This window comes from Rhinoderma darwinii, chromosome 8 (genome assembly GCF_050947455.1).
Source record: "Rhinoderma darwinii isolate aRhiDar2 chromosome 8, aRhiDar2.hap1, whole genome shotgun sequence".
NCBI classification, from domain to species: Eukaryota; Metazoa; Chordata; class Amphibia; order Anura; family Rhinodermatidae; genus Rhinoderma; species Rhinoderma darwinii.
The window spans coordinates 3,885,386-3,911,160 of NC_134694.1; the positions used below are offsets into that span (position 1 = coordinate 3,885,386).

Genomic DNA, 25,775 nt, shown 5'->3' on the forward strand with positions numbered 1-25,775 from the left:
GAAGGCAGACCTTCATTAGGCCCGTGGGCTGCCATGACAACCATCACCCCTCCCCCCCCCGATCGCGTTGTGGGGGCGCTGATGAGATGTCGGAGGGGACCACCCCCCCTTTTTACAATGCCTCAGATGCTGTGGTCTCGTTTGACCGCAACATTTGTGGGGTTAAATGACCCGGAACAGCGCAATCGCTTTTCCTGGCCGTTAGCCCCGTGTGTCGGCTGTAATACATACACAGCTGACGCCCCCGGAGTATGGAGCGCGCTCAGTCCATGTATTTCTCTATACATGTATGTGATAATGCGTCAAGGGGTACTCCAAACTGAAACATGAAAAAAGTCATATAGATGCGGGACCTGCGCCTGTCTACAGAACGGAGGTCACTGGACCCCACTCCGCTTCATCAGGGATTTATGGTACAACCTGTGGATCGGTAGTCGATCAGGACAGGCAGAGACGACCTGACACGGGCGTTTTCTATGATCATTTCCTTTTAATGACGGATGTTCTTCAGTTTACAAGAGAAACAGGAGACATTGAGAATACTGAGCGCAGGACGTCCTGTGCCTGGAGGATCCACGATCACTCCACCAGATCTAACAGTCAGGAGATCACACCAGCGGGCGAGTGCTGCCCCCTGCTGGACATATAAGTGTAATAACAGGGACTACAACCATCATCGGAGCGGTGACCACTGTTCTCTCGTTTCTGACCGGTCATTAAAAGGCAGCAGCCTGGAGGAGGAAATGTGTAAACGACGTGTGAAATGCCACGACTGGTCCACAGCAGCCGCCGACCTCCAGCTCGTGTCAGGGTAACGTCCCAGCATGCACCACAGCCGCTGGAGGTCCGCTCATTTACATAAGCGTAAAGTGCAAAATTAAGACAATTAAGATGTAAGGTGGATTCAGTGAGTGCAGCCGCAGGAAGATGAGATATGAGGCGCTGTATGCAGGGACCTGGCTCTGCCCGTCACCTGGAGGGGGCACTGCGCTTCAGGCACCAGATCTGTTCTCTCCATGTCACAGGCAACAGAGGTGAGATCCCTGCAAACAGCTCCTCGTATCTCAGCTTCCCCTGCATCGGCAAGTATGTCCTGGGGAGGGGAGGGGGTAAACTGCGGACACAGCTGTATGTTCAGGCGTCATGTGACATACATAAAGCATTGTTATGTGGGAGCAGGTGAGGAATGTGTCACCAGGACGGACCCCGGGACCCCACTCCTCAGCGTCCAGGGCTCTGGTTTTACAATTTGATGTAACTGAAGCCTAATCACAGTATCATGAGAAGTTCTGCAACTTTATAATAGACTTCATCATTCAAATGCCTTACCATTTGCAAGATCTCTGCTTGCTGTCAATAAATGGGAACATTATGGATGAAAACCTGTACAGAAATAATGCAAGGTTTGTTACAATGTATCCAGTCTAGACAATCTTCTGTGTTCTCCAGGCTGATACATTGTAACAAACCCCAGCTGTGAGAAGTATTAGCCTGGGTTCACACTGTGCGTTTTTTGTTTTGGATCATGTACTCGTCTATTAAGAGACACGGGAGTTTATACGCACAAAAAAAAAAAAACCTGCGTGGCAAAAACGCACCATGTGAACCCAGCCGTAGGTCTATACAGGTTTTTAGCCACTGAGTCTAAACAAGAATATTTATTCACTGACCGCAATCAAGGATCTTGAAAATGGTGAGGGATTAAAGTGTATTCGAAAGTTGCAGTGTTTCATTATATAGTGATTAAAACAGGAAAACCCCCTCACTGTATAATGAAAAGTTCTGTAACGTTCTAATAGATTTCATTCCTCACCAGTTTAAATATCTCTGCTTGCTATCAGTGAATGGTAATCCTGTTTACATTCAGAGGTTAAAAACCTGTACACAGCTAATATTTCTTACAGCTATAGTTGTTACAATGTATCAGTCTGGAGGGAGGCTGTTTAGCTCACAGGATTGTCAAGACTGGATATAAATGTATTAGGTCTATGGGTGTAAACAAAACTGTTCCCATTCACTGACAGCAAGTGGAAATCTTGAAAATGATTAAATCATAAAGTCTATTAGAAGGTCACAGAACTGTTCATTACACAATAATAAAGCTTTATTTACACAAACACATTTTTAAGGGCCCGATCTTAATAAATGTTTTTTTTTGTATAATTAAGTTATAGAATTTTCCAATATATCTTCTGTATATTAATTCCTCACGGTTTTCAAGATCTCTGCTTGTTGTCATTCAGTAGGAACATACTTCCAGTGGATAACAATCTGTCCATGGTCACGTGATGGATGCACAGGTGCTGGGATCGTTACAGGGTCATGTGATGGACACACAGGTGCTGGAATTATTACAGGGTCATGTGATGGACACACAGGTGCTGGGATCGTTGAGTCATGTGGTGGACCACCCAGGTGCTGGAATTTTTATAGGGTCATGTGATGGACACACAGGTGCAGGGATCGTTACAGTTCACAGCTCTGATACACATACTGTAACGAGCCGTGCACCTGTGTGTCCATCACATGACCCTGTAACGAGCCGTGCACCTGTGTGTACATCACATGACCCTGTAACGAGCCGTGCACCTGTGTCCATCACATGACCCTGTAACGATCCCAGCGCCTGTGTGTCCATCACATGACCATGAACAGAATTTTAGCCACTGGAAGTAACCAATGAATGTTCTTACTGAATAACAACAAGCAGAGATCTTGAAAACTGTGAAGAATTAATACAGAAAATATGCTGGAAAATTATATAACTTTTAATTACACAAAAAAAACACATTAATTTGCTGAAACTGGACAATTCCTTTAAGGTCTTATGAACACATTGAATGGTCAAAACTGTCTTACAGGAATACCGGCCTTATTGCGCATAGTGACCAATCACAGCGCAGCTTCCATTTTTACACAGTAGTATAAAGCTGCGTTGTGATTGGTTGTGATGGGCGACGCGGCCGGTCTCTCTGAGGTCCGTCATGCCCTGATGTTCCCTGTAGTGGATATTCCGCTGCTTTGTACTGCGCCACTGCTGACCTGGGTGTAAAACGGCCTCAGACTCCACAGTACCGGCTCATACAGCTGTCACATGACCGTGCCAACCAATCCCTGCTGTCAGAAGTGTCATCCATAGTGACGTCCCGCCGCAGTGATAGGCAGAATTTCTTCGTAATTACATTGCATTTACAAAAACGATTTTTCAGCCCTTCCATTCTGCAGGAAGTATAACCCTCATCATTCTATGTACAGCTGTATAATATGGTACACAAAGGATAAAACCATATCCAACTTCACGAAAATATCTCCTGCCATAGATGTGGGGGTACGGGTGCTGAGACCCCCACTGATTGCATGAATGAAGGGGTTGCAGCATAAGTGATCGGTGGGGGGAGGGGATCTCCGCACCTGGACCTTCGCATAATATCTAATGACAGGGTAGCAGCGCGTTGTCACCGCCCGCGTCACATGATCAATGTCTCTTCTTACCGCCGTCTCCAGTGATCACCGTGAGAACAAATGAGAGATGCTTCCGAAATAATAATTCGCCATTTCGGCTGAAATTTGTCCCAGCGCTCCCCCATCTGCTTCCCGTACCTCCCAGATGTCGAAATGAAGAGATAAGGATAAGAAAACCTGCGGCTCCATCCAGGACCAGCTCAGTGCGGCCGGCTGCTGGACTCCAGGTGAGTGCGTTTACCAGGGACCAAAACTCCGCCAGCCTCGCCAGCGCCAGGGAAGCCTCTTTTCTGCGACCGCCCGTTCACAGACCCCCGCTGCCACTTACAGATGTCTCCGTTCAGGATGTCCTGGATGTGCTGCACAATCAGGTTAATGGCCACTGGGAAGGAAGGAGACGAAAAGTCAGAACTTCACCTCCAGACGTCCCTCACTGTCCTCAATCGGGACATGTTTCACTGTTACATAGGACTTGCAGTACCGCTGTTCACCAGTGCTGGCCCATAGACAGTAATACAACAGCGCCCCCCTCGCACTAATATCAAACATAAATGACTCACCCATATTATCCACGCCCCGCGGGATGATGACGTCAGCGTACTTCTTAGTCTACAAAAGGAATAAAATGTCATTAAAAATGGGGAGAAATCTGGACAAAATAATCGCAGTATTAAAAATAGATGTGCGGGTGACCAGAGGTGATAATTGTAAGAAGTGATCGGCCAAAGGACAGAATCCAAAGAGAATTACCGGGAGGGAAAATTCCTCAAATGCCGGCTTCACGAACGTTGTGTACTGAGTGAGAATCTGCTCCAACTCCCTCCCCCGCTTCATGTCTCGCAGAACTGGAAGATAAAAGGCCCCATTAATAGTAGTTCTGTCCTCGTCCATAGGGGGCAGTATTATAGTAGTTATATTCTTGTATATAGGGGGCAGTATTATAGTAGTTATATTCTTGTATATAGGGGCAGTATTATAGTAGTTATATTCTTGTATATAGGGGCAGTATTATAGTAGTTATATTCTTGTATATAGGGGCAGTATTATAGTAGTTATATTCTTGTATATAGGGGACAGTATTATAGTAGTTATATTCTTATATATAGGGGGCAGTATTATAGTAGTTATATTCTTGTATATAGGGGGGCAGTATTATAGTAGTTATATTCTTGTATATAGGGGCAGTATTATAGTAGTTATATTCTTGTATATAGGAGCAGTATTATAGTAGTTATATTCTTGTATATAGGAGGCAGTATTATAGTAGTTATATTCTTGTATATAGGGGGCAGTATTATAGTAGTTATATTCTTGTATATAGAGGCAGTATTATAGTAGTTATATTCTTGTATATAGTGGCAGTATTATAGTAGTTATATTCTTGTATATAGGGAGCAGTATTATAGTAGTTATATTCTTGTATATAGAGGCAGTATTATAGTAGTTATATTCTTGTATATAGTGGCAGTATTATAGTAGTTATATTCTTGTATATAGGGGTCAGTATTATAGTAGTTATATTCTTGTATATAGGAGCAGTATTATAGTAGTTATATTCTTGTATATAGGGGCAGTATTATAGTAGTTATATTCTTGTATATAGAGGCAGTATTATAGTAGTTATATTCTTGTATATAGTGGCAGTATTATAGTAGTTATATTCTTGTATATAGGGGTCAGTATTATAGTAGTTATATTCTTGTATATAGGAGCAGTATTATAGTAGTTATATTCTTGTATATAGGGGCAGTATTATAGTAGTTATATTCTTGTATATAGGAGCAGTATTATAGTAGTTATATTCTTGTATATAGGGGCAGTATTATAGTAGTTATATTCTTGTATATAGGGGGCAGTATTATAGTAGTTATATTCTTGTATATAGGGAGCAGTATTATAGTAGTTATATTCTTGTATATAGGGGCAGTATTATAGTAGTTATATTCTTGTATATAGGGGCAGTATTATAGTAGTTATATTCTTGTATATAGGGGCAGTATTATAGTAGTTATATTGTATATAGGAGCAGTATTATAGTAGTTATATTCTTGTATATAGGGGCAGTATTATAGTAGTTATATTCTTGTATATAGGGCCAGTATTATAGTAGTTATATTCTTGTATATAGGAGCAGTATTATAGTAGTTATAATCTTGTATATAGGGGGCAGTATTATAGTAGTTATATTCTTGTATATAGGGAGCAGTATTATAGTAGTTATATTCTTGTATATAGGGGAAGTATTATAGTAGTTATATTCTTGTATATAGGGAGCAGTATTATAGTAGTTATATTCTTGTATATAGTGGCAGTATTATAGTAGTTATATTCTTGTATATAGGAGCAGTATTATAGTAGTTATATTCTTGTATATAGGGGAAGTATTATAGTAGTTATATTCTTGTATATAGGGGGCAGTATTATAGTAGTTATATTCTTGTATATAGGGGGCAGTATTATAGTAGTTATATTCTTGTATATAGGGGGCAGTATTATAGTAGTTATATTCTTGTATATAGGGGCAGTATTATAGTAGTTATATTCTTGTATATAGGGATCAGTATTATAGTAGTTATATTCTTGTATATAGGGGAAGTATTATAGTAGTTATATTCTTGTATATAGGGGGCAGTATTATAGTAGTTATATTCTTGTATATAGGGAGCAGTATTATAGTAGTTATATTCTTGTATATAGGAGCAGTATTATAGTAGTTATATTCTTGTATATGGGGGCAGTATTATAGTAGTTATATTCTTGTATATAGGGGCAGTATTATAGTAGTTATATTCTTGTATATAGGGGCAGTATTATAGTAGTTATATTCTTGTATATAGGGGCAGTATTATAGTAGTTATATTCTTGTATATAGGGGCAGTAGTATAGTAGTTATATTCTTGTATATAGGGGGCAGTATTATAGTAGTTATATTCTTGTATATAGCGGCAGTATTATAGTAGCTATATTCTTGTATATAGGAGCAGTATTATAGTAGTTATATTCTTGTATATAGTGGCAGTATTATAGTAGTTATATTCTTGTATATAGGGGGCAGTATTATAGTAGTTATATTCTTGTATATAGGAGCAGTATTATAGTAGTTATATTCTTGTATATAGGGGCAGTATTATAGTAGTTATATTCTTGTATATAGGGATCAGTATTATAGTAGTTATATTCTTGTATATAGGGGAAGTATTATAGTAGTTATATTCTTGTATATAGGGGGCAGTATTATAGTAGTTATATTCTTGTATATAGGGAGCAGTATTATACTAGTTATATTCTTGTATATAGGAGCAGTATTATAGTAGTTATATTCTTGTATATGGGGGCAGTATTATAGTAGTTATATTCTTGTATATAGGGGCAGTATTATAGTAGTTATATTCTTGTATATAGGGGCAGTATTATAGTAGTTATATTCTTGTATATAGGAGCAGTATTATAGTAGTTATATTCTTGTATATAGGGGCAGTATTATAGTAGTTATATTCTTGTATATAGGGGCAGTATTATAGTAGTTATATTCTTGTATATAGGAGCAGTATTATAGTAGTTATAATCTTGTATATAGGGGGCAGTATTATAGTAGTTATATTCTTGTATATAGGAGCAGTATTATAGTAGTTATATTCTTGTATATAGGGGCAGTATTATAGTAGTTATATTCTTGTATATAGGGGGCAGTATTATAGTAGTTATATTCTTGTATATAGGGGGGCAGTATTATAGTAGTTATATTCTTGTATATAGGGGGGCAGTATTATAGTAGTTATATTGTATATAGGGAGCAGTATTATAGTAGTTATATTCTTGTATATAGGGGCAGTATTATAGTAGTTATATTCTTGTATATAGGGGGGCAGTATTATAGTAGTTATATTCTTGTATATAGGGGCAGTATTATAGTAGTTATATTGTTGTATATAGGAGCAGTATTATAGTATTTATATTCTTGTATATAGGAGCAGTATTATAGTAGTTATATTCCTGTATATAGGAGCAGTATTATAGTAGTTATATTCTTGTATATAGGGGGCAGTATTATAGTAGTTATATTCTTGTATATAGAGGCAGTATTATAGTAGTTATATTCTTGTATATAGGAGGCAGTATTATAGTAGTTATATTCTTGTATATAGGGGGCAGTATTATAGTAGTTATATTCTTGTATATAGGGAGCAGTATTATAGTAGTTATATTCTTGCATATAGGGGGCAGTATTATAGTAGTTATATTCTTGTATATAGGGGGCAGTATTATAGTAGTTATATTCTTGTATATAGGGGCAGTATTATAGTAGTTATATTCTTGTATATAGGGGGCAGTATTATAGTAGTTATATTCTTGTATATAGGGAGCAGTATTATAGTAGTTATATTCTTGCATATAGGGGGCAGTATTATAGTAGTTATATTCTTGTATATAGGGGGCAGTATTATAGTAGTTATATTCTTGTATATAGGGGCAGTATTATAGTAGTTATATTCTTGTATATAGGAGCAGTATTATAGTAGTTATATTCTTGTATATAGGGGGCAGTATTATAGTAGTTATATTCTTGTATATAGGGGGCAGTATTATAGTAGTTATATTCTTGTATATAGGAGCAGTATTATAGTAGTTATATTCTTGTATATAGGGGGCAGTATTATAGTAGTTATATTCTTGTATATAGGGAGCAGTATTATAGTAGTTATATTCTTGCATATAGGGGGCAGTATTATAGTAGTTATATTCTTGTATATAGGAGCAGTATTATAGTAGTTATATTCTTGTATATAGAGTCAGTATTATAGTAGTTATATTCTTGTATATAGGGGGCAGTATTATAGTAGTTATATTCTTGTATATAGGAGCAGTATTATAGTAGTTATATTCTTGTATATAGGAGCAGTATTATAGTAGTTATATTCCTGTATATAGGGGCAGTATTATAGTAGTTATATTCTTGTATATAGGGGCAGTATTATAGTAGTTATATTCTTGTATATAGGGAGTCAGTATTATAGTAGTTATATTCTTGTATATGGGGGCAGTATTATAGTAGTTATATTCTTGTATATAGGGGGCAGTATTATAGTAGTTATATTCTTGTATATAGGGGCAGTATTATAGTAGTTATATTCTTGTATATAGGGGGCAGTATTATAGTAGTTATATTCTTGTATATAGGGGCAGTATTATAGTAGTTATATTCTTGTATATAGGGGCAGTATTATAGTAGTTATATTCTTGTATATAGGGGCAGTATTATAGTAGTTATATTCTTGTATATAGGAGCAGTATTATAGTAGTTATATTCTTGTATATAGGGGGCAGTATTATAGTAGTTATATTCTTGTATATAGGGGGCAGTATTATAGTAGTTATATTCTTGTATATAGGGAGCAGTATTATAGTAGTTATATTCTTGTATATAGGAGCAGTATTATAGTAGTTATATTCTTGTATATGGGGGCAGTATTATAGTAGTTATATTCTTGTATATAGGGGGCAGTATTATAGTAGTTATATTCTTGTATATAGGGAGCAGTATTATAGTAGTTATATTCTTGTATATAGGAGCAGTATTATAGTAGTTATATTCTTGTATATGGGGGCAGTATTATAGTAAATATATTCTTGTATATAGGGGGCAGTATTATAGTAGTTATATTCTTGTATATAGGGGGCAGTATTATAGTAGTTATATTCTTGTATATAGGGGCAGTATTATAGTAGTTATATTCTTGTATATAGGGGGCAGTATTATAGTAGTTATATTCTTGTATATAGCGGCAGTATTATAGTAGCTATATTCTTGTATATAGGAGCAGTATTATAGTAGTTATATTCTTGTATATAGTGGCAGTATTATAGTAGTTATATTCTTGTATATAGGGGGCAGTATTATAGTAGTTATATTCTTGTATATAGGAGCAGTATTATAGTAGTTATATTCTTGTATATAGGGAGCAGTATTATAGTAGTTATATTCTTGTATATAGTGGCAGTATTATAGTAGTTATATTCTTGTATATAGGGGGCAGTATTATAGTAGTTATATTCTTGTATATAGGGAGCAGTATTATAATAGTTATATTCTTGTATATAGGGGAAGTATTATAGTAGTTATATTCTTGTATATAGGGAGCAGTATTATAGTAGTTATATTCTTGTATATAGGGAGCAGTATTATAGTAGTTATATTCTTGTATATAGGGGAAGTATTATAGTAGTTATATTCTTGTATATAGGGAGCAGTATTATAGTAGTTATATTCTTGTATATAGTGGCAGTATTATAGTAGTTATATTCTTGTATATAGGAGCAGTATTATAGTAGTTATATTCTTGTATATAGGGAGCAGTATTATAGTAGTTATATTCTTGTATATAGGGGAAGTATTATAGTAGTTATATTCTTGTATATAGGGGGCAGTATTATAGTAGTTATATTCTTGTATATAGGGGGCAGTATTATAGTAGTTATATTCTTGTATATAGGGGGCAGTATTATAGTAGTTATATTCTTGTATATAGGGGCAGTATTATAGTAGTTATATTCTTGTATATAGGGATCAGTATTATAGTAGTTATATTCTTGTATATAGGGGAAGTATTATAGTAGTTATATTCTTGTATATAGGGGGCAGTATTATAGTAGTTATATTCTTGTATATAGGGAGCAGTATTATAGTAGTTATATTCTTGTATATAGGAGCAGTATTATAGTAGTTATATTCTTGTATATGGGGGCAGTATTATAGTAGTTATATTCTTGTATATAGGGGCAGTATTATAGTAGTTATATTCTTGTATATAGGGGCAGTATTATAGTAGTTATATTCTTGTATATAGGGGCAGTAGTATAGTAGTTATATTCTTGTATATAGGGGGCAGTATTATAGTAGTTATATTCTTGTATATAGCGGCAGTATTATAGTAGCTATATTCTTGTATATAGGAGCAGTATTATAGTAGTTATATTCTTGTATATAGTGGCAGTATTATAGTAGTTATATTCTTGTATATAGGAGGCAGTATTATAGTAGTTATATTCTTGTATATAGGAGGCAGTATTATAGTAGTTATATTCTTGTATATAGGGGGCAGTATTATAGTAGTTATATTCTTGTATATAGGGGGCAGTATTATAGTAGTTATATTCTTGTATATAGGGGGCAGTATTATAGTAGTTATATTCTTGTATATAGGGGCAGTATTATAGTAGTTATATTCTTGTATATAGGGGGCAGTATTATAGTAGTTATATTCTTGTATATAGGGGGCAGTATTATAGTAGTTATATTCTTGTATATAGGAGCAGTATTATAGTAGTTATATTCTTGTATATAGGGGCAGTATTATAGTAGTTATATTCTTGTATATAGGGGCAGTATTATAGTAGTTATATTCTTGTATATAGGAGCAGTATTATAGTAGTTATATTCTTGTATATAGGGGATCAGTATTATAGTAGTTATATTCTTGTATATAGGGGAAGTATTATAGTAGTTATATTCTTGTATATAGGGGGCAGTATTATAGTAGTTATATTCTTGTATATAGGGAGCAGTATTATAGTAGTTATATTCTTGTATATAGGAGCAGTATTATAGTAGTTATATTCTTGTATATGGGGGCAGTATTATAGTAGTTATATTCTTGTATATGGGGGCAGTATTATAGTAGTTATATTCTTGTATATAGGGGCAGTATTATAGTAGTTATATTCTTGTATATAGGGGCAGTATTATAGTAGTTATATTCTTGTATATAGGGGCAGTAGTATAGTAGTTATATTCTTGTATATAGGGGGCAGTATTATAGTAGTTATATTCTTGTATATAGCGGCAGTATTATAGTAGCTATATTCTTGTATATAGGAGCAGTATTATAGTAGTTATATTCTTGTATATAGCGGCAGTATTATAGTAGTTATATTCTTGTATATAGGGGGCAGTATTATAGTAGTTATATTCTTGTATATAGGAGCAGTATTATAGTAGTTATATTCTTGTATATAGGGAGCAGTATTATAGTAGTTATATTCTTGTATATAGTGGCAGTATTATAGTAGTTATATTCTTGTATATAGGGGGCAGTATTATAGTAGTTATATTCTTGTATATAGGAGCAGTATTATAGTAGTTATATTCTTGTATATAGGGGCAGTATTATAGTAGTTATATTCTTGTATATAGGGGCAGTATTATAGTAGTTATATTCTTGTATATAGGGGCAGTATTATAGTAGTTATATTCTTGTATATAGGAGCAGTATTATAGTAGTTATATTTTTGTATATAGGGGCAGTATTATAGTAGTTATATTCTTGTATATAGAGGCAGTATTATAGTAGTTATATTCTTGTATATAGAGGCAGTATTATAGTAGTTATATTCTTGTATATAAGAGCAGTATTATAGTAGTTATATTCTTGTATATAGGAGCAGTATTATAGTAGTTATATTCTTGTATATAGGGGGCAGTATTATAGTAGTTATATTCCTGTATATAGGGGGCAGTATTATAGTAGTTATATTCTTGTATATAGTGGCAGTATTATAGTAGTTATATTCTTGTATATAGGAGCAGTATTATAGTAGTTATATTCTTGTATATAGGAGGCAGTATTATAGTAGTTATATTCTTGTATATAGGAGCAGTATTATAGTAGTTATATTCTTGTATATAGGAGCAGTATTATAGTAGTTATATTCTTGTATATAAGGGGCAGTATTATAGTGGTTATATTCTTGTATATAGGGGCAGTATTATAGTAGTTATATTCTTGTATATAGGGGACAGTATTATAGTGGTTATATTCTTGTATATAGGGGGCAGTATTATAGTAGTTATATTCTTGAATATAGGGGCAGTATTATAGTAGTTATATTCTTGTATATAGGAGCAGTATTATAGTAGTTATATTCTTGTATATAGGGGGCAGTATTATAGTAGTTATATTCTTGTATATAGGAGCAGTATTATAGCAGTTATATTCTTGTATATAGGGGGCAGTATTATAGTAGTTATATTGTTGTATATAGGGAGCAGTATTATAGTAGTTATATTCTTGTATATAAGGGGCAGTATTATAGTGGTTATATTCTTGTATATAGGAGCAGTATTATAGTAGTTATATTCTTGTATATAGGGGGCAGTATTATAGTAGTTATATTCTTGTATATAGGGGGCAGTATTATAGTAGTTATATTCTTGTATATAGGGAGCAGTATTATAGTAGTTATATTCTTGTATATAGGAGGCAGTATTATAGTAGTTATATTCTTGTATATAGGAGCTGTATTATAGTAGTTATATTCTTGTATATAGGGGGCAGTATTATAGTAGTTATATTCTTGTATATAGGGGGCAGTATTATAGTAGTTATATTCTTGTATATAGGGGGCAGTATTATAGTAGTTATATTCCTGTATATAGGGGGCAGTATTATAGTAGTTATATTCTTGGATATAGGAGCATTATTATAGTAGTTATATTCTTGTATATAGGAGGCAGTATTATAGTAGTTATATTCTTGTATATAGGAGCAGTATTATAGTAGTTATATTCTTGTATATAGGAGCAGTATTATAGTAGTTATATTCTTGTATATAGGAGCTGTATTATAGTAGTTATATTCTTGTATATAGGGGCAGTATTATAGTAGTTATATTCTTGTATATAGGAGCAGTATTATAGTGGTTATATTCTTGTATATAGGGGACAGTATTATAGTGGTTATATTCTTGTATATAGGAGCAGTATTATAGTGGTTATATTCTTGTATATAGGGGCAGTATTATAGTAGATATATTCTTGTATATAGGGGGCAGTATTATAGTGGTTATATTCTTGTATATAGGGAGCAGTATTATATTAGTTATATTCTTGTATATAGGGGGCAGTATTATAGTAGTTATATTCTTGTATATAGGAGCAGTATTATAGTAGTTATATTCTTGTATATAGGAGCAGTATTATAGTAGTTATATTCTTGTATATAGGAGCAGTATTATAGTAGTTATATTCTTGTATAGTTATATTCTTGTATATAGGGGGCAGTATTATAGTAGTTATATTCTTGTATATAGGGGGCAGTATTATAGTAGTTATATTCTTGTATATAGGGGCAGTATTATAGTAGTTATATTCTTGTATATAGGGGCAGTATTATAGTAGTTATATTCTTGTATATAGGGGGCAGTATTATAGTAGTTATATTCTTGTATATAGGGGGCAGTATTATAGTAGTTATATTCTTGTATATAGGAGGCAGTATTATAGTAGTTATATTCTTGTATATAGGAGCAGTATTATAGTAGTTATATTCTTGTATATAGGAGCAGTATTATAGTAGTTATATTCTTGTATATAGGAGCATTATTATAGTAGTTATATTCTTGTATATAGGAGGCAGTATATTCTTGTATATAGGGGGCAGTATTGTAGGTAGTTTTGTCTTTCCAGGTCTATTTAGTTGTTTGTATCACAAGCTTAATGATGGTAACGTTGGTACCATTAACCTAAACCATAAATGTGCTCAGCAGTTGTCACTTCTTTTCCTCTTATATACATGGCAGGTCATATAAAGTACATTACTCAGTAGCGGGCGACGTTGAGCACAGGTGAAAGTTCCTGTAAGGTACACACACATCAATAACGTAAATCCAGTTTTCTATGCATCTGCCTATACAGTATATACAACAGCCGTTATTTAGAGCTTTCGTTCTGTGACACTCACCCCTTCGGGACAACCTGACGTCCGAATCTGTGTCCACAAACAGCTTCAGGTGGAACATGTCCCTGATCTCCTGATTATAAAACGCCAGAATCCCCTCAAACAGCAGCACGTCAGCCGGGTAGACGCTCGTGGTCTCCGGTAACCTGGAGCAGCAGAAGAACAAGAGAAGCTGCAGCTACAATCACCTCTGCAAACATCAAAAAAATCACAGCAAGCAAATGTCTTAGCAGTGCAGCTGGAGTCCACAGGGTGGCGCTCACCCAATGAAAAAAATTACATTTACTGAAACCCTATTAAATATATATAATTGAAAGTTTGTGAACCCTTCAGAATTTTCTAGATTTCTGTATAAATTTGACCTAAAATGGCATCAAATTTCACACAAGTCCTAAAACCACATAAAGAGAAGCAAACTCTGTAAATGTCCTTGATTGTCCCGGCCAGAGCCCTGACTTGTGCCCAATTGATCATCTCTGGATAGAACTGAAAATGGCCTCCACCGACGTCACCCAACAGAAAACCCCCAACTCCCGGTGTACAAACCTTGTGGTATCAAACCAAGAAGAGGAGGCCGTTCTCCCTGCCAAAGGTGCTTCACCTAAGGCCTTATTTACACCAGCGGATTTCACATCCGGGCGTTAAAACAACGGACGTCACACGGACCCGTGCAATTCAATGCGGCCATTCAGACAGTCCGTGTTTTTCCTGCAGCGCGAATCTCACTGCATGTCCTAGACTGCTGCATTTGAATCTTGTGTTTTTCTAGTATAAATGCGCATTACGACATCTATGACTCCAGATGAGACAATTTGTCCGGTAAGTTCGGAATTCACTCGTGCCATTCAGGAGTCTGGGAAAGTTGGGTGACAGCAGCTGTTACCCAGCTTTCCCAGGCCCCTGAATAGTTAACGTGTTCGATGATATATTACGTTCCAGATTTAGTGCGTTTAGGCAGATTTGATATTTAGTGCTGCAGGAAAGCTGGGTGACAAGCCCATCAGGAGCTGTAATTACATTATATTGATTGTCATCCATCTTTCCCAGACACCAATAGTGCGCACAGCCAGAGGTGGGTTATAAAGTTGCGCCTGCGGAGCAGATAATGACAATGTGGTGACGCACTTTTCCCAGCATGCACCAGCCGGCTGTAATAGACTTGGTTTTCATTGTTTTTTGATGGAACGTGTAATCACGTGCTTCACCTATCGGGGGCGCTGAGTCTACAAAATTCCTAGGTCGGGATCTCTGCCTATAGTCATTGGGTGTCATCACTAATCCATCATTTTCTGTCTGTAGATTCCTCTGGGGGCGCTGTTCTGTGACTCTTTGGAGGGCAGTTCTTGACTCTAGGTGACAAGTTCTATGATAATTGCGGTGCCGGTGACTGTCAGGGTTGATGTGACATTTGTTGTAATAAACGTTTCATCTCTTGTGTCAGTATTTTTATTTCTATAGTAAGTTCCTCATTAGTCATTGGTGTCTGTCCCTTCTGGGCGTTTCCCCCTCCAGGACCAAACTAAACTAGAGCATAATTTATATTATATTATATAGAAGTTCCAGCCTTGCAAAACCAAAGTCTATTTACAGTCATTTCATAAAAATAAAGACGTTTCCCTTTAGGTAATCCCTACCAGTAATCAGCCGTGTATCCTCCCGCCACCACCCAGTGACCAGGCTGAGATATTCCCTGATGGTCAGTGAGGGGTAGACTCTGCGTCACAGGGGTGGAGAGAGAAGAATCCCATGCTCTAGGTCATGAATTTCATTCCCTCTCCACTTGGATCCGCCCACCTGGCAGCCATTTTGAATAATTTACCTTTCCACCAATAGAAATGTGTACGATTTGCATAATTTCCCAGAATGCATTGCTGAAATTCTCCCTAAGTTTACTGAGTTTCGAAAAGAATAAATTAAATGGAGGAAAAACTTGAAAATGCAGCTTCTGTGGGCCAGCGAGGTTTCTGGGGGGAATTCTGGGGGGTCGTAGTCCAGGAGCTCGCAGGACACGCCCAGTTCTGCTCTGGTGTGTCTGAATCCCAGCGCTCAATCCACAGAAAATGTTATAAAAAAAATATATATATATAAATATCAAAATTTTAATACAGTAGTATGATACCTATAACCATTTTATAAGTTATAATGATAGAAGCTCTAATAAAGCCGCTACATCTCATGCATGGAGAAGTAAATGAGCCTCTTCACCTGACCGGGTGGCACCACTCATACCAGGAGACCTGATGCCACCACATGCAGCAGCCACTCAGATCATCAACCAGTGAGTGAGACTCCAGACCGCAAAGCCTCTACAAGTGCAGAATAATACACTGTACATAATAACCAGCACACGCCAACAGGGACACCTTCACTGGGAAATTTACTTAAGTTAGGGAGAGTATCAAGCAATGCATCATGGGAAAATAATATTCAAATTACCTCTTCAGGACCAAACTATAACAGAATTTTTTTTTTGCAAACCCGAAGTCTATTTAAAGTCATTTCATAACCGGGATGAGATCTTCCCTGATGGTCAGTGAGGGGTAGACTCTGCGTCACAGGGCAGACTCTGCGTCACAGGGCATGGAGAGAGAAGAATCCCATGCTCTAGGTCATGAATTTCATTCCCTCTCCACTTGGATCCGCCCACCTGACAGCCATTTTGAATAATTTACCTTTCCACCAATAGAAATGTGTATGATTTGCATAATTTCCCAGAATGCATTGCTAAAATTCTCCCTAAGTTTACTGAGTTTTGACAAGTATAAATTAAATGGAGGAAAAACTTGAAAATGCAGCTTCTGTGAGTCGGTGAGGTTTCTGGTGGATCAAGGTCCAGGACACGCCCAGTGCTGCTCTGGTGCACCTGAATCCCAGCTAATTATTTTCTATATTTTTAATTGTACAGTAATAAGGAACCTGCTACTATTTTATAAGTTATAACAATATAAGTTATAACAATAGAAGTTCTAATAAAGCATCTACATCTCATGCACAGAGAAGTAAATGAGCCTCTTCACCTGACCGGCATCACTCGTACCAGGAGACCTGATGCCATCACATGTAGCAGCCGCTCAGATCATCAACCAGTGAGTGAGACTCCAGCCCACAAGGCAGAATAATACACTGTATATAATAACCAGCGCACGCCAAGAGGGACACCTTCACTGGGAAATTTACTTAAGTTAAGGAGAGTTTCTAGCAATGCACCATCGGAACATATGCATATTTTCAAGCAATGCATCATGGGAAAATAATATTCAAATTACCTCATCAGGACCAAACTATATCAAAATTTATATTATGTGGTTCCAGCCTTGCAAACCCGAAGTCTATTTAAAGGAACAGGGTCACCCCAAATTTTTTTTTAATATGTTAAAGATGTTAGTGCTTTACTAAAAACGTTTGGATTAATTTGTGTGTTTGTGTGTTACTTTTTCTTATTTTTACACTTTTTCTTCCCTATGGGGGCTGCCATTTTTTTTTCCATTTCTGTATGTGTCGATTAACGACACATACAGACATGGAATACGGCAGCTCCAGTCCCATAGGGACTGCGAACGGGGCCCGTTCCATCCACTATGGTGTACGCCGTCTGTGTGGGAACGGCGCATGCGCCGCTCCCACACAGTCCAAGTTGAAATGCGTGCCGTCCGGCGCCATTTTCCTGTGGACCGGAAGTCGCGGCCGGACAGTAAGATTACTACTTCCGGTCGCGGCTTCCGGACTTGTGCACATGGAGCAGCGGCAGCGGACGGAGCGGACGGACCGGAGGGAGCGGCGGCGACTGGAGCAGGTAAGTTATTTCTATGTATGTTCGTGTTTGTGTAGGTTTACTACTGTATGTTAACCTTCTACACTGTGTGTTAGCTCAAAAAATGGCGACACACAGTGTAGGAGGTTTGACCGTTCAAACCCTTCGTTTCTCCCGGCACTAGCCAGGATAAAGGAGGGGGGGATTCTGAGAGCTCACTAGAGCGAGGGCTTTTTACCCAATTTTGCAGCATAAAGCAATGTGGTTGCTTTACCACATGCAATGCTGCAATTTTGGGAATGGCTCCATCTAGTGACCAGTGCTGGGAAATATTATAAATTGAATCCAATTTATAATATTTCCTGACTCGTGAAAAAAAAATAAAAAAAAAAAAAAAATTAGAACAATGTTTAATCACCTACACACTAATTGTTTAACTAAAAAAAAAAAAAACATGTTTTGCTAACAACACATTCCCATTAAACTAATTTCATAAAAATAAAGTGCCCCCAATAAGTAATCCCTGCCAGTAATCAGCCGTGTATCCTCCCGCCACCACCCAGTGACCGGGCTGAGAGGTAGATTCTGCGCCACAGGGCATGGAGAGAGAAGAATCCCATGCTCCAGGTTATGAATTTCATTCCCTCGCCACTTGGATCCGCCTACCTGGCAGCCATTTTGAACCAATAGAAATGTGTACGATTTACATAATTTCCCAGAATGCATTGCTGAAATTCTCTCTAAGTTTACTGAGTTTTGAAAAGTATAAATTAAATGGAGGAATATCTTGGAACTGGTTTCTGGTGGGACTCACATGACACGCCCAGTTCTGCTCTGGCATGCTCAATTTGCAGAAAAATGTCATTAAAAAAATAAAAATCAAATTATTTTCTATATTTTTAATTATACAATAATAACAAACCTGCTGCAATTTTATAAGTTATAATGATAGAAGTTCTAATAAATCCTCCACATCTCATGCTTAGAGAAGTAAATAAGCCTCTTCACCTGACCGACACCACTCGTACCGCATACAGCAGTCACTCAAATCATCAACCAGCGAGTGAGACTCCAGCCCGCAAGGCCCCTACAAGTGCAGAATAATACACTGTATATAATAACCAGTGCCCCCAAGAGGGACACTTACTTAAATTAAGGAGAGTTTCTAGCAATGCACCATGGGGAATATGCACATTTTCAAGCAATGCATCATGGGAAAATAATATGCATTATTTCCCATAATGCATTGCTTGAATTGTCCCTCAGTTGGCTGAGTCTTGCAAATCAGTCCATTCACTGAAAATGTATTTAATTATTTTTTTTAACTTGACTCTCTTTAATATCTAATAAAATCTTTTGCATTAAGCAGATACAGAACCAACAAAAGCAGCACCACAAATAGTAGCAGCTCAGAACCTCAACCAATGAGCAACAGGCTCACCCACAAGTGCAGAACAATACACTCTAATATAAAATAAACAACCTCTGGCAGGGACACCTTCACATTTATCTAACTTAGGGAGAGATCAACCAATGTAGCACAGGAAATTATGCAAATCTGAAGGGTGGAAGGCGTTATTCATAGTTTCCCAAAATGCATTGCTGAAATTCTCCCTAAGTTTGCTGAGTTGTACAAAGAATTAATCAAAAGGGGGCAGTGCTTGTGAGTGAGGGTCAGTCGAGGTCAGAACTCATCTGTGTGATTGCTAAATAATCTATCAAATACATTTTTTATTTTTTTATACATTTAACAGGGGAGAGAATTTGTGCAATTGTCATCATCATCAGCGGACTGTTAAACCCTTTAATGGAGTTCACCGCCCTCATTTACATATTTTATACATTTCTCCTCCAGTTCCTGTTTATTTCTGGTCTCCTTGTACCCGTCACCCGCTGCTCTGTGCCGGGCCGGCAGGAGGGTTCATTACCATGGAAGGTCGTGTGTAATTTAGCCAATATCAGCCTCAAAGCCACATAAATATTTCTGTGTGGCCCTCCGCTGCTTGGGGCCCTCCGCTGCAGACAACAGTTACAAAGTGTCAGGACCTGGGACAGGCAGTGTTGACATGTGGCCGGTTATTTGCTGAACAGATACGTACGGCTATAATAGGGGGACTTTCCTTGTGGCTGATAACAGATAACACCAGGGACAGAATATCCATCACCTGTTCACTCCTAAAGGGGAAGCGCTGCCGACCAGGTCCAGACATGAAAGAGCCGAACACGGGAACACAAAGAACTACAACCTCATGCACACGACCGTAGCCATGGGCACGGCCGGTATTTTTGGGTTGGCCGGCCGCAGTGTCACCCGCGAGCTGCCCGCAAATCGCAGGCCGTGCACATGGCTGCGTCCATTGTCTTCTATGAGCCTGGGCCGCAGAACACGGCTGTAATAAGACATGCCCGTTCTTTCTGCGGTCCGGGCTCCTGGGCCATGCAAACCACGGTCGTGTGCATGGCCCATAGAAATGAATGGGGCCGCAATTCTCCCGTGGATTTTCGGGGGAATTGAGGCCGCAAAAGCGTGTTCGTGTGCATGGGGCCTTAGTCCTCATTCCCACTTCAGTTATATTCTTCGTTTTGTTTTTTTTGTAAGGATAGCCCCCTATGGGGCCACGCGCACTTCTGTTGTTTTAACTGAACCACGTGGCCGTTCCGACAAAAATAGTACAGGTCTTACTCCCGTCTGTTTTTGACGGAACATTCTCGGCCTTTTCATTCATTTGGTCCATGAAATAACGGACCGCACATGGAAGCCTTCTCTGTGTGGTCCGTGTTTCATGGATCCGTCATTAGCAGCCGTACGACGGCCACGGAAGTGTGCACGAGGCCATAAACTTTTGCACAGTCCTGTGTAATATCTATCTCTCTCCATTGTGATTATGTCCTTATGGACACGTTAGATGATGATAACACTAAACTGTACAGCACACGGGCATGAAGTGTTTTCATGGGTACACATGGGTATCCTCCTCCGATATCTGGCAGCACTGCGAGCGGCTCACCTTGAATGGGTGACAAAGTCGTACATGGGGACGTCCACGATCTGCCCCTCTAGGATATTGGTGAGCGTCCGGTACATCAGATCATTGTCAAAAGCATCTGAAGAGAAAGCGACATTCAGATCACATGAAGGACTTGATAAGGGAACAAGGGAAGTTTTTCTTAATTCTATTACTTGAATCTTTTTTTTTTTTTTTTTGTAGATTTTTATTTTTTTTACTTTTATTAACTTTTTTTTTTTTGCGTGCCACTAGGGGCTTGAAGGTCCAACTGTTCGATCGTTGGTATAATAAGTAGTGCAGGGCATCATACCTGTCAGTTTCATGCTGACAAGCAGCGTATTAGGACTTGCCACTGGCAGGACCTAACCACCTTCGGTAGATGGCAGACCCCAAGTCCATTGTTGGGTCTCCAGTTGCCATAGCAACCATCGAAACCCCACGATCTGGTCCCGTTATCTTCCCTCAATACGGAGAGATATCGGGCACAGGGGCATCACTGAGGGCTCGGTTAGGAAAACACGTAAATGAATGGACTGCAGGCATAAGGACCAGCGCTGCAGCCGGTTAATTTAAGTGGGATGGTTGGTAAGGGGTTAAATGTATACGTGGGGGGGGGGGGGGTCTCCCAAGTCCCAACATCACTGTTCATATACGGGCAGTGACGTCAGGCCGTTCTAGGTCTATACAGTGGGATACGTTGCAGCACGGAGTCCTGACGTTAACCACATGATGAGGAGCGGGTCGGACAGGAGGGGTTCCCCAAAATAACCAGAAGGGAGAATCCAGCACATCGTCGGCGCATGATTTTTATGAGGCAAATAAACGTTTGTTGGTCGCGATCACTGGGACCCCCCGAAACCAGCTCCTTAAAATCACCAGCTTATAATCCTGTCCCCCCGTGGGCAGCAATCGGGATGAAGAGCAACTGCGCAATATACACCCCCCAATGAAAAGCAAACCATCCCATGTGCCCCCCATGAATACCGATCAGTGTAGGACCGCGCTCCGCACCACTCACCGGGGTGATCGAAGTTGTATTGCCCCTTCAGTGCCCGCGCTTTCTGCTCCGGGGTCAGCACTTTGTAGAAACGGTCTTGGCTTAATATAACCACCTTCCTCTGTCTTTGGTCGACCTCGTTCTGCCCCAGCAGCTCCATGATCTTCTCGCAGACTGTGGACTGGAAGGAGGAGACGTTATTACACACTGCGAGACGACAAGGCGTCTGATCCCCACGTCGCCACCTTGTGGCCAAAATACACTACAATCTCCCTTCCCGTACTGCCTGCACTAAGCCATTAGGTGACGCAGCGTTGAATGTCAAGTATGGGGATTGGAGGCATGACATGTCAGGACATGACGATTTTCCCCTGGCAGAAAGATATTAACAACAGTCAACATGGGCAGAGGGCAAAATCCGACCCTTCCTGCCCTGCAGTGCCCGCGCTGGCATGAGATCACGCCAACATGGACCGCTTATCCCAATACGGCTGCTTTCTCCTATTACAACTGTGCTGGATCCAGCTACAATCTGCCCCGTGTGGAATCATCATCACATAACGTGACGTCTCCACAGGGATCCTCTATCATGGAAAGAAGTCCGAAAATAAATATTCACACGCAACCCGACATACAAACCTTCTTATGTACATAGGATTCAAATTCCGGAACGATTTTGCTGAAACAGAGTTATAAACCCACCACAGCGATAGCAATATAACATTCTGCTGCCTGCAGCCGCCACTAGGGGGAGCTCACTACATACAGATATATAAAGCTCCCATAGAGATACATGATAACATTCCGCTGCCTGCAGCCACCACTAGGGGGAGCTCACTACATACAGATATATACAGCTCCCATAGAGTTACATGATAACATTCTGCTGCCTGCAGCCACCACTAGGGGGAGCTCACTACATACAGGTATATACAGCTCCCATAGAGTTACATGATAACATTCTGCTGCCTGCAGCCACCACTAGGGGGAGCTCACTACATACAGATATATACAGCTCCCATAGAGTTACATGATAACATTCTGCTGCCTGCAGCCACCGCTAGAGGGAGCTCATTACATACAGATATATACAGCTCCCATAGAGATACATGATAACATTCTGCTGCCTGCAGCCACCACTAGGGGGTGCTCTCTACATACAGATGTATACAGCTCCCATAGAGTTACATGATAACATTCCGCTGTCTGCAGCCACCGCTAGGGCGAGCTCACTACATACAGATATATACAGCTCCCATAGAGTTACATGATAACATTCTGCTGTCTGCAGCCACCACTAGGGGGAGCTCACTACATACAGGTATATACAGCTCCCATAGAGTTACATATATATTTATCGTCATGTACTGTGGAGGGATTTTGGAGCTCTGTGTCAGAAAAACATAGTTCTATAAGGATATTAAGAAGTCGACACAGACTGATAAAAGATTCACTATAATAAATATACAATGCGCACAACTTTCCGACAGACATGGGGGGGGGGGGGATTCATTATTTTAGAAAAGTTGCAGCTTTTGAGGCGTTTTCAGGACTCCCGCAGTTCTACTAAAAAAGTGAGCGAGCAACAAAACGACTATAACTTACAAACTGGCGCCAATTATAGCGCAGATCTCCCCAACGTGTGGCTGGAGTAATGTCACTTTCTGGCGCACGGACGAGCGGTTATCGGCTCTCACTCCAGGGCTCTTCAGATGTAAAACACCAGTCTTAATAAATTCTCCCCTTTATGTTAGAACTCTGCTTGCTGCCAGTGAATGGAAAGATTCTTGTTAATATCCTGGCCTAATCCTGCTCACACAGCTGAGAACTGGACACAAATGTATCCAGACCGGACAATCCGTGACTCCAGACTGATACATTGTAATGACCCGGGAGAGGTCACCCTGTCCTCTTTGCGTCCGCCGCGCCGCGGTGTCAGTCTCTATACTTTTTTTGCAGTACAGAATGGCGCAATAGACGGACGATATTTTATACAGAGAAATACAGTAACCCCCCCCCCCTTCCCCGTAAACCGCGCACAATACTTTATTCTAACCACAGGCTCCTCCGGGTGGCGTATAATCACTTTACAGCTATACAGCGTCTCGCATCGCGGCATCCGGCGCAGGTTTATGTCACAAAATCCTCCAAACATCCGACTGAACCGTGATGTGAACGGAGCGCTGATGTCGTCCCCATCTCTGCTTGCTGTGTGTTTACATCCGGCTGGAGCGGTCATTCCGTCACATTTGGCAACAGAACAAACAAAAAAATTGAAATCGCTGATCCGGAACGGTACAATTTCTGCACCAAATACGTGAGAGGCGGCGCCACAGCGGCCATGATGGTCTGTTATATTATATAATACTAGACTGCAGGTGGGGGGAGGGTCCGTCACTAGGGACCTGCCTAAATAACAACCCAATGACAGTTACTAATGGAACCGCCCTCTAGTAACTCTGATAACACATAATGGACACCCCCGGGGAACATCCTCCACAGCAAACCATAGAGCCCCTGGTAACGAGCAGCGGAGCCCCCGGGCTGCACTAGTTAACCAATAATACCCGGGGTGTCAGTGACAGCTCCACCCGTTGCACACTCACCTTGCCGCTGGCCGTGCCGCCGCTCACCCCAATCAGGAAGGGCCGCGGGTGTCCACGCTCCGGGGTCTCCGTGCTCCCTACTAAAGCCATGACCGGGACGACCTGCGGACAGCGCAGAAACTACAACTCCCAGGAGTACCCGGGGGTAGGACGGCCATGAGGGGACGCACTGCACGTATCGCGTATCTGCGTCGCAGGTCATGTGACTGTGAAGAAACGAAAGCGGGGACATGTGACAGGGAGGCGGGGCACACAGCAATGACAGCTGATGGTTATGTTCATTTACAATAAAGTTTTTTTTGTTTCTTATATTTTATTTATATAAGAGAATAAGAGACAATGGTGACCTGAAGATGGAAATTCACACAATGTTCCTCCCAGAGCTGCTGCGAATATCAATGGAATCATCCACAATGAATTTGACGCACTGCTGTGGTTACTACTAGCAACCACTCCTCCCTCCTGCGACATTACCCACGATACATGAATTATTTCCCCAGGCAACGATCATTCGAGGGTGATTTCAAAAATCGTATAGACGCCTTCACACTCCAAACACAACCAGAGCTGCATCCACGACAGTGCTGCTTTCCTGTTCACTCTCAGGTTGCAGAACACAGGGCCAGTAGGATCAGCCCGTCACATTCTCTGCTGCGCTGCATTGCTGGAGCTACAGCTTTTACTACATGCACTATTGCGGTGAGGACTTGGCGTGACCTTGAGTTTAAGGCTCTGTTCACACAGCAAACAAAAACGGCTGTAAAATACGCAGCTTTTCAAGGGAAAACAGCCCCTGATTTTTAGCCGTTTTTTAAACCACAAAAGTTTTTTTTATAATGGTCCATTTTGGATAATGGACTTTCTATTGAGTCCGTCCTCCGATACATTCATTTCAGGAAAAAGCCGAACAGACAGGAAGCGGCGGAGCGCTCACACGAGACCTTCAGCTGCTTCGTTCTAGCGATTGGTGGGGGTCTCAGCGCTCGGACCCCCACCAATCCAATCTTCTAACGTCACTATGACATGTCAGAAGTTTGTCAAACATTTAGTTACCCTTTAATGGTAGACTTCCCCTTTAAGAGGTCACTGCGTTCTCATCTCATCCACTGTCAACAACAAATGGCGGCATCCTGCCAGCCTCCGGCTTATACCGTGGGCACCACCCGGGCTAACGGTCATCCCATAAAAGGAGGGGCGACGGAGAAGGTGAATGCGGCG

At 39.6% G+C, this 25,775-nt stretch overlaps 1 protein-coding gene across 1 annotated transcript; it reads right to left on the reverse strand.

Moving 5' to 3' along the window:
• Positions 1 to 2,788: 2,788 nt before the first annotated feature.
• On the reverse strand, positions 2,789 to 24,763 carry UCK1 (uridine-cytidine kinase 1). Its single transcript, XM_075834687.1, has 7 exons — positions 24,558 to 24,763; positions 21,973 to 22,132; positions 20,955 to 21,051; positions 14,199 to 14,341; positions 4,213 to 4,307; positions 4,023 to 4,071; positions 2,789 to 3,844 (listed from the first exon to the last, which is right to left on the reverse strand). The coding sequence occupies exons 1-7, from the start codon at positions 24,645 to 24,647 to the stop codon at positions 3,663 to 3,665; spliced, it is 816 nt and encodes a 271-aa protein (XP_075690802.1). The 5' UTR covers positions 24,648 to 24,763; the 3' UTR covers positions 2,789 to 3,662.
• Between the last annotated feature and the right edge of the window lie 1,012 nt (positions 24,764 to 25,775).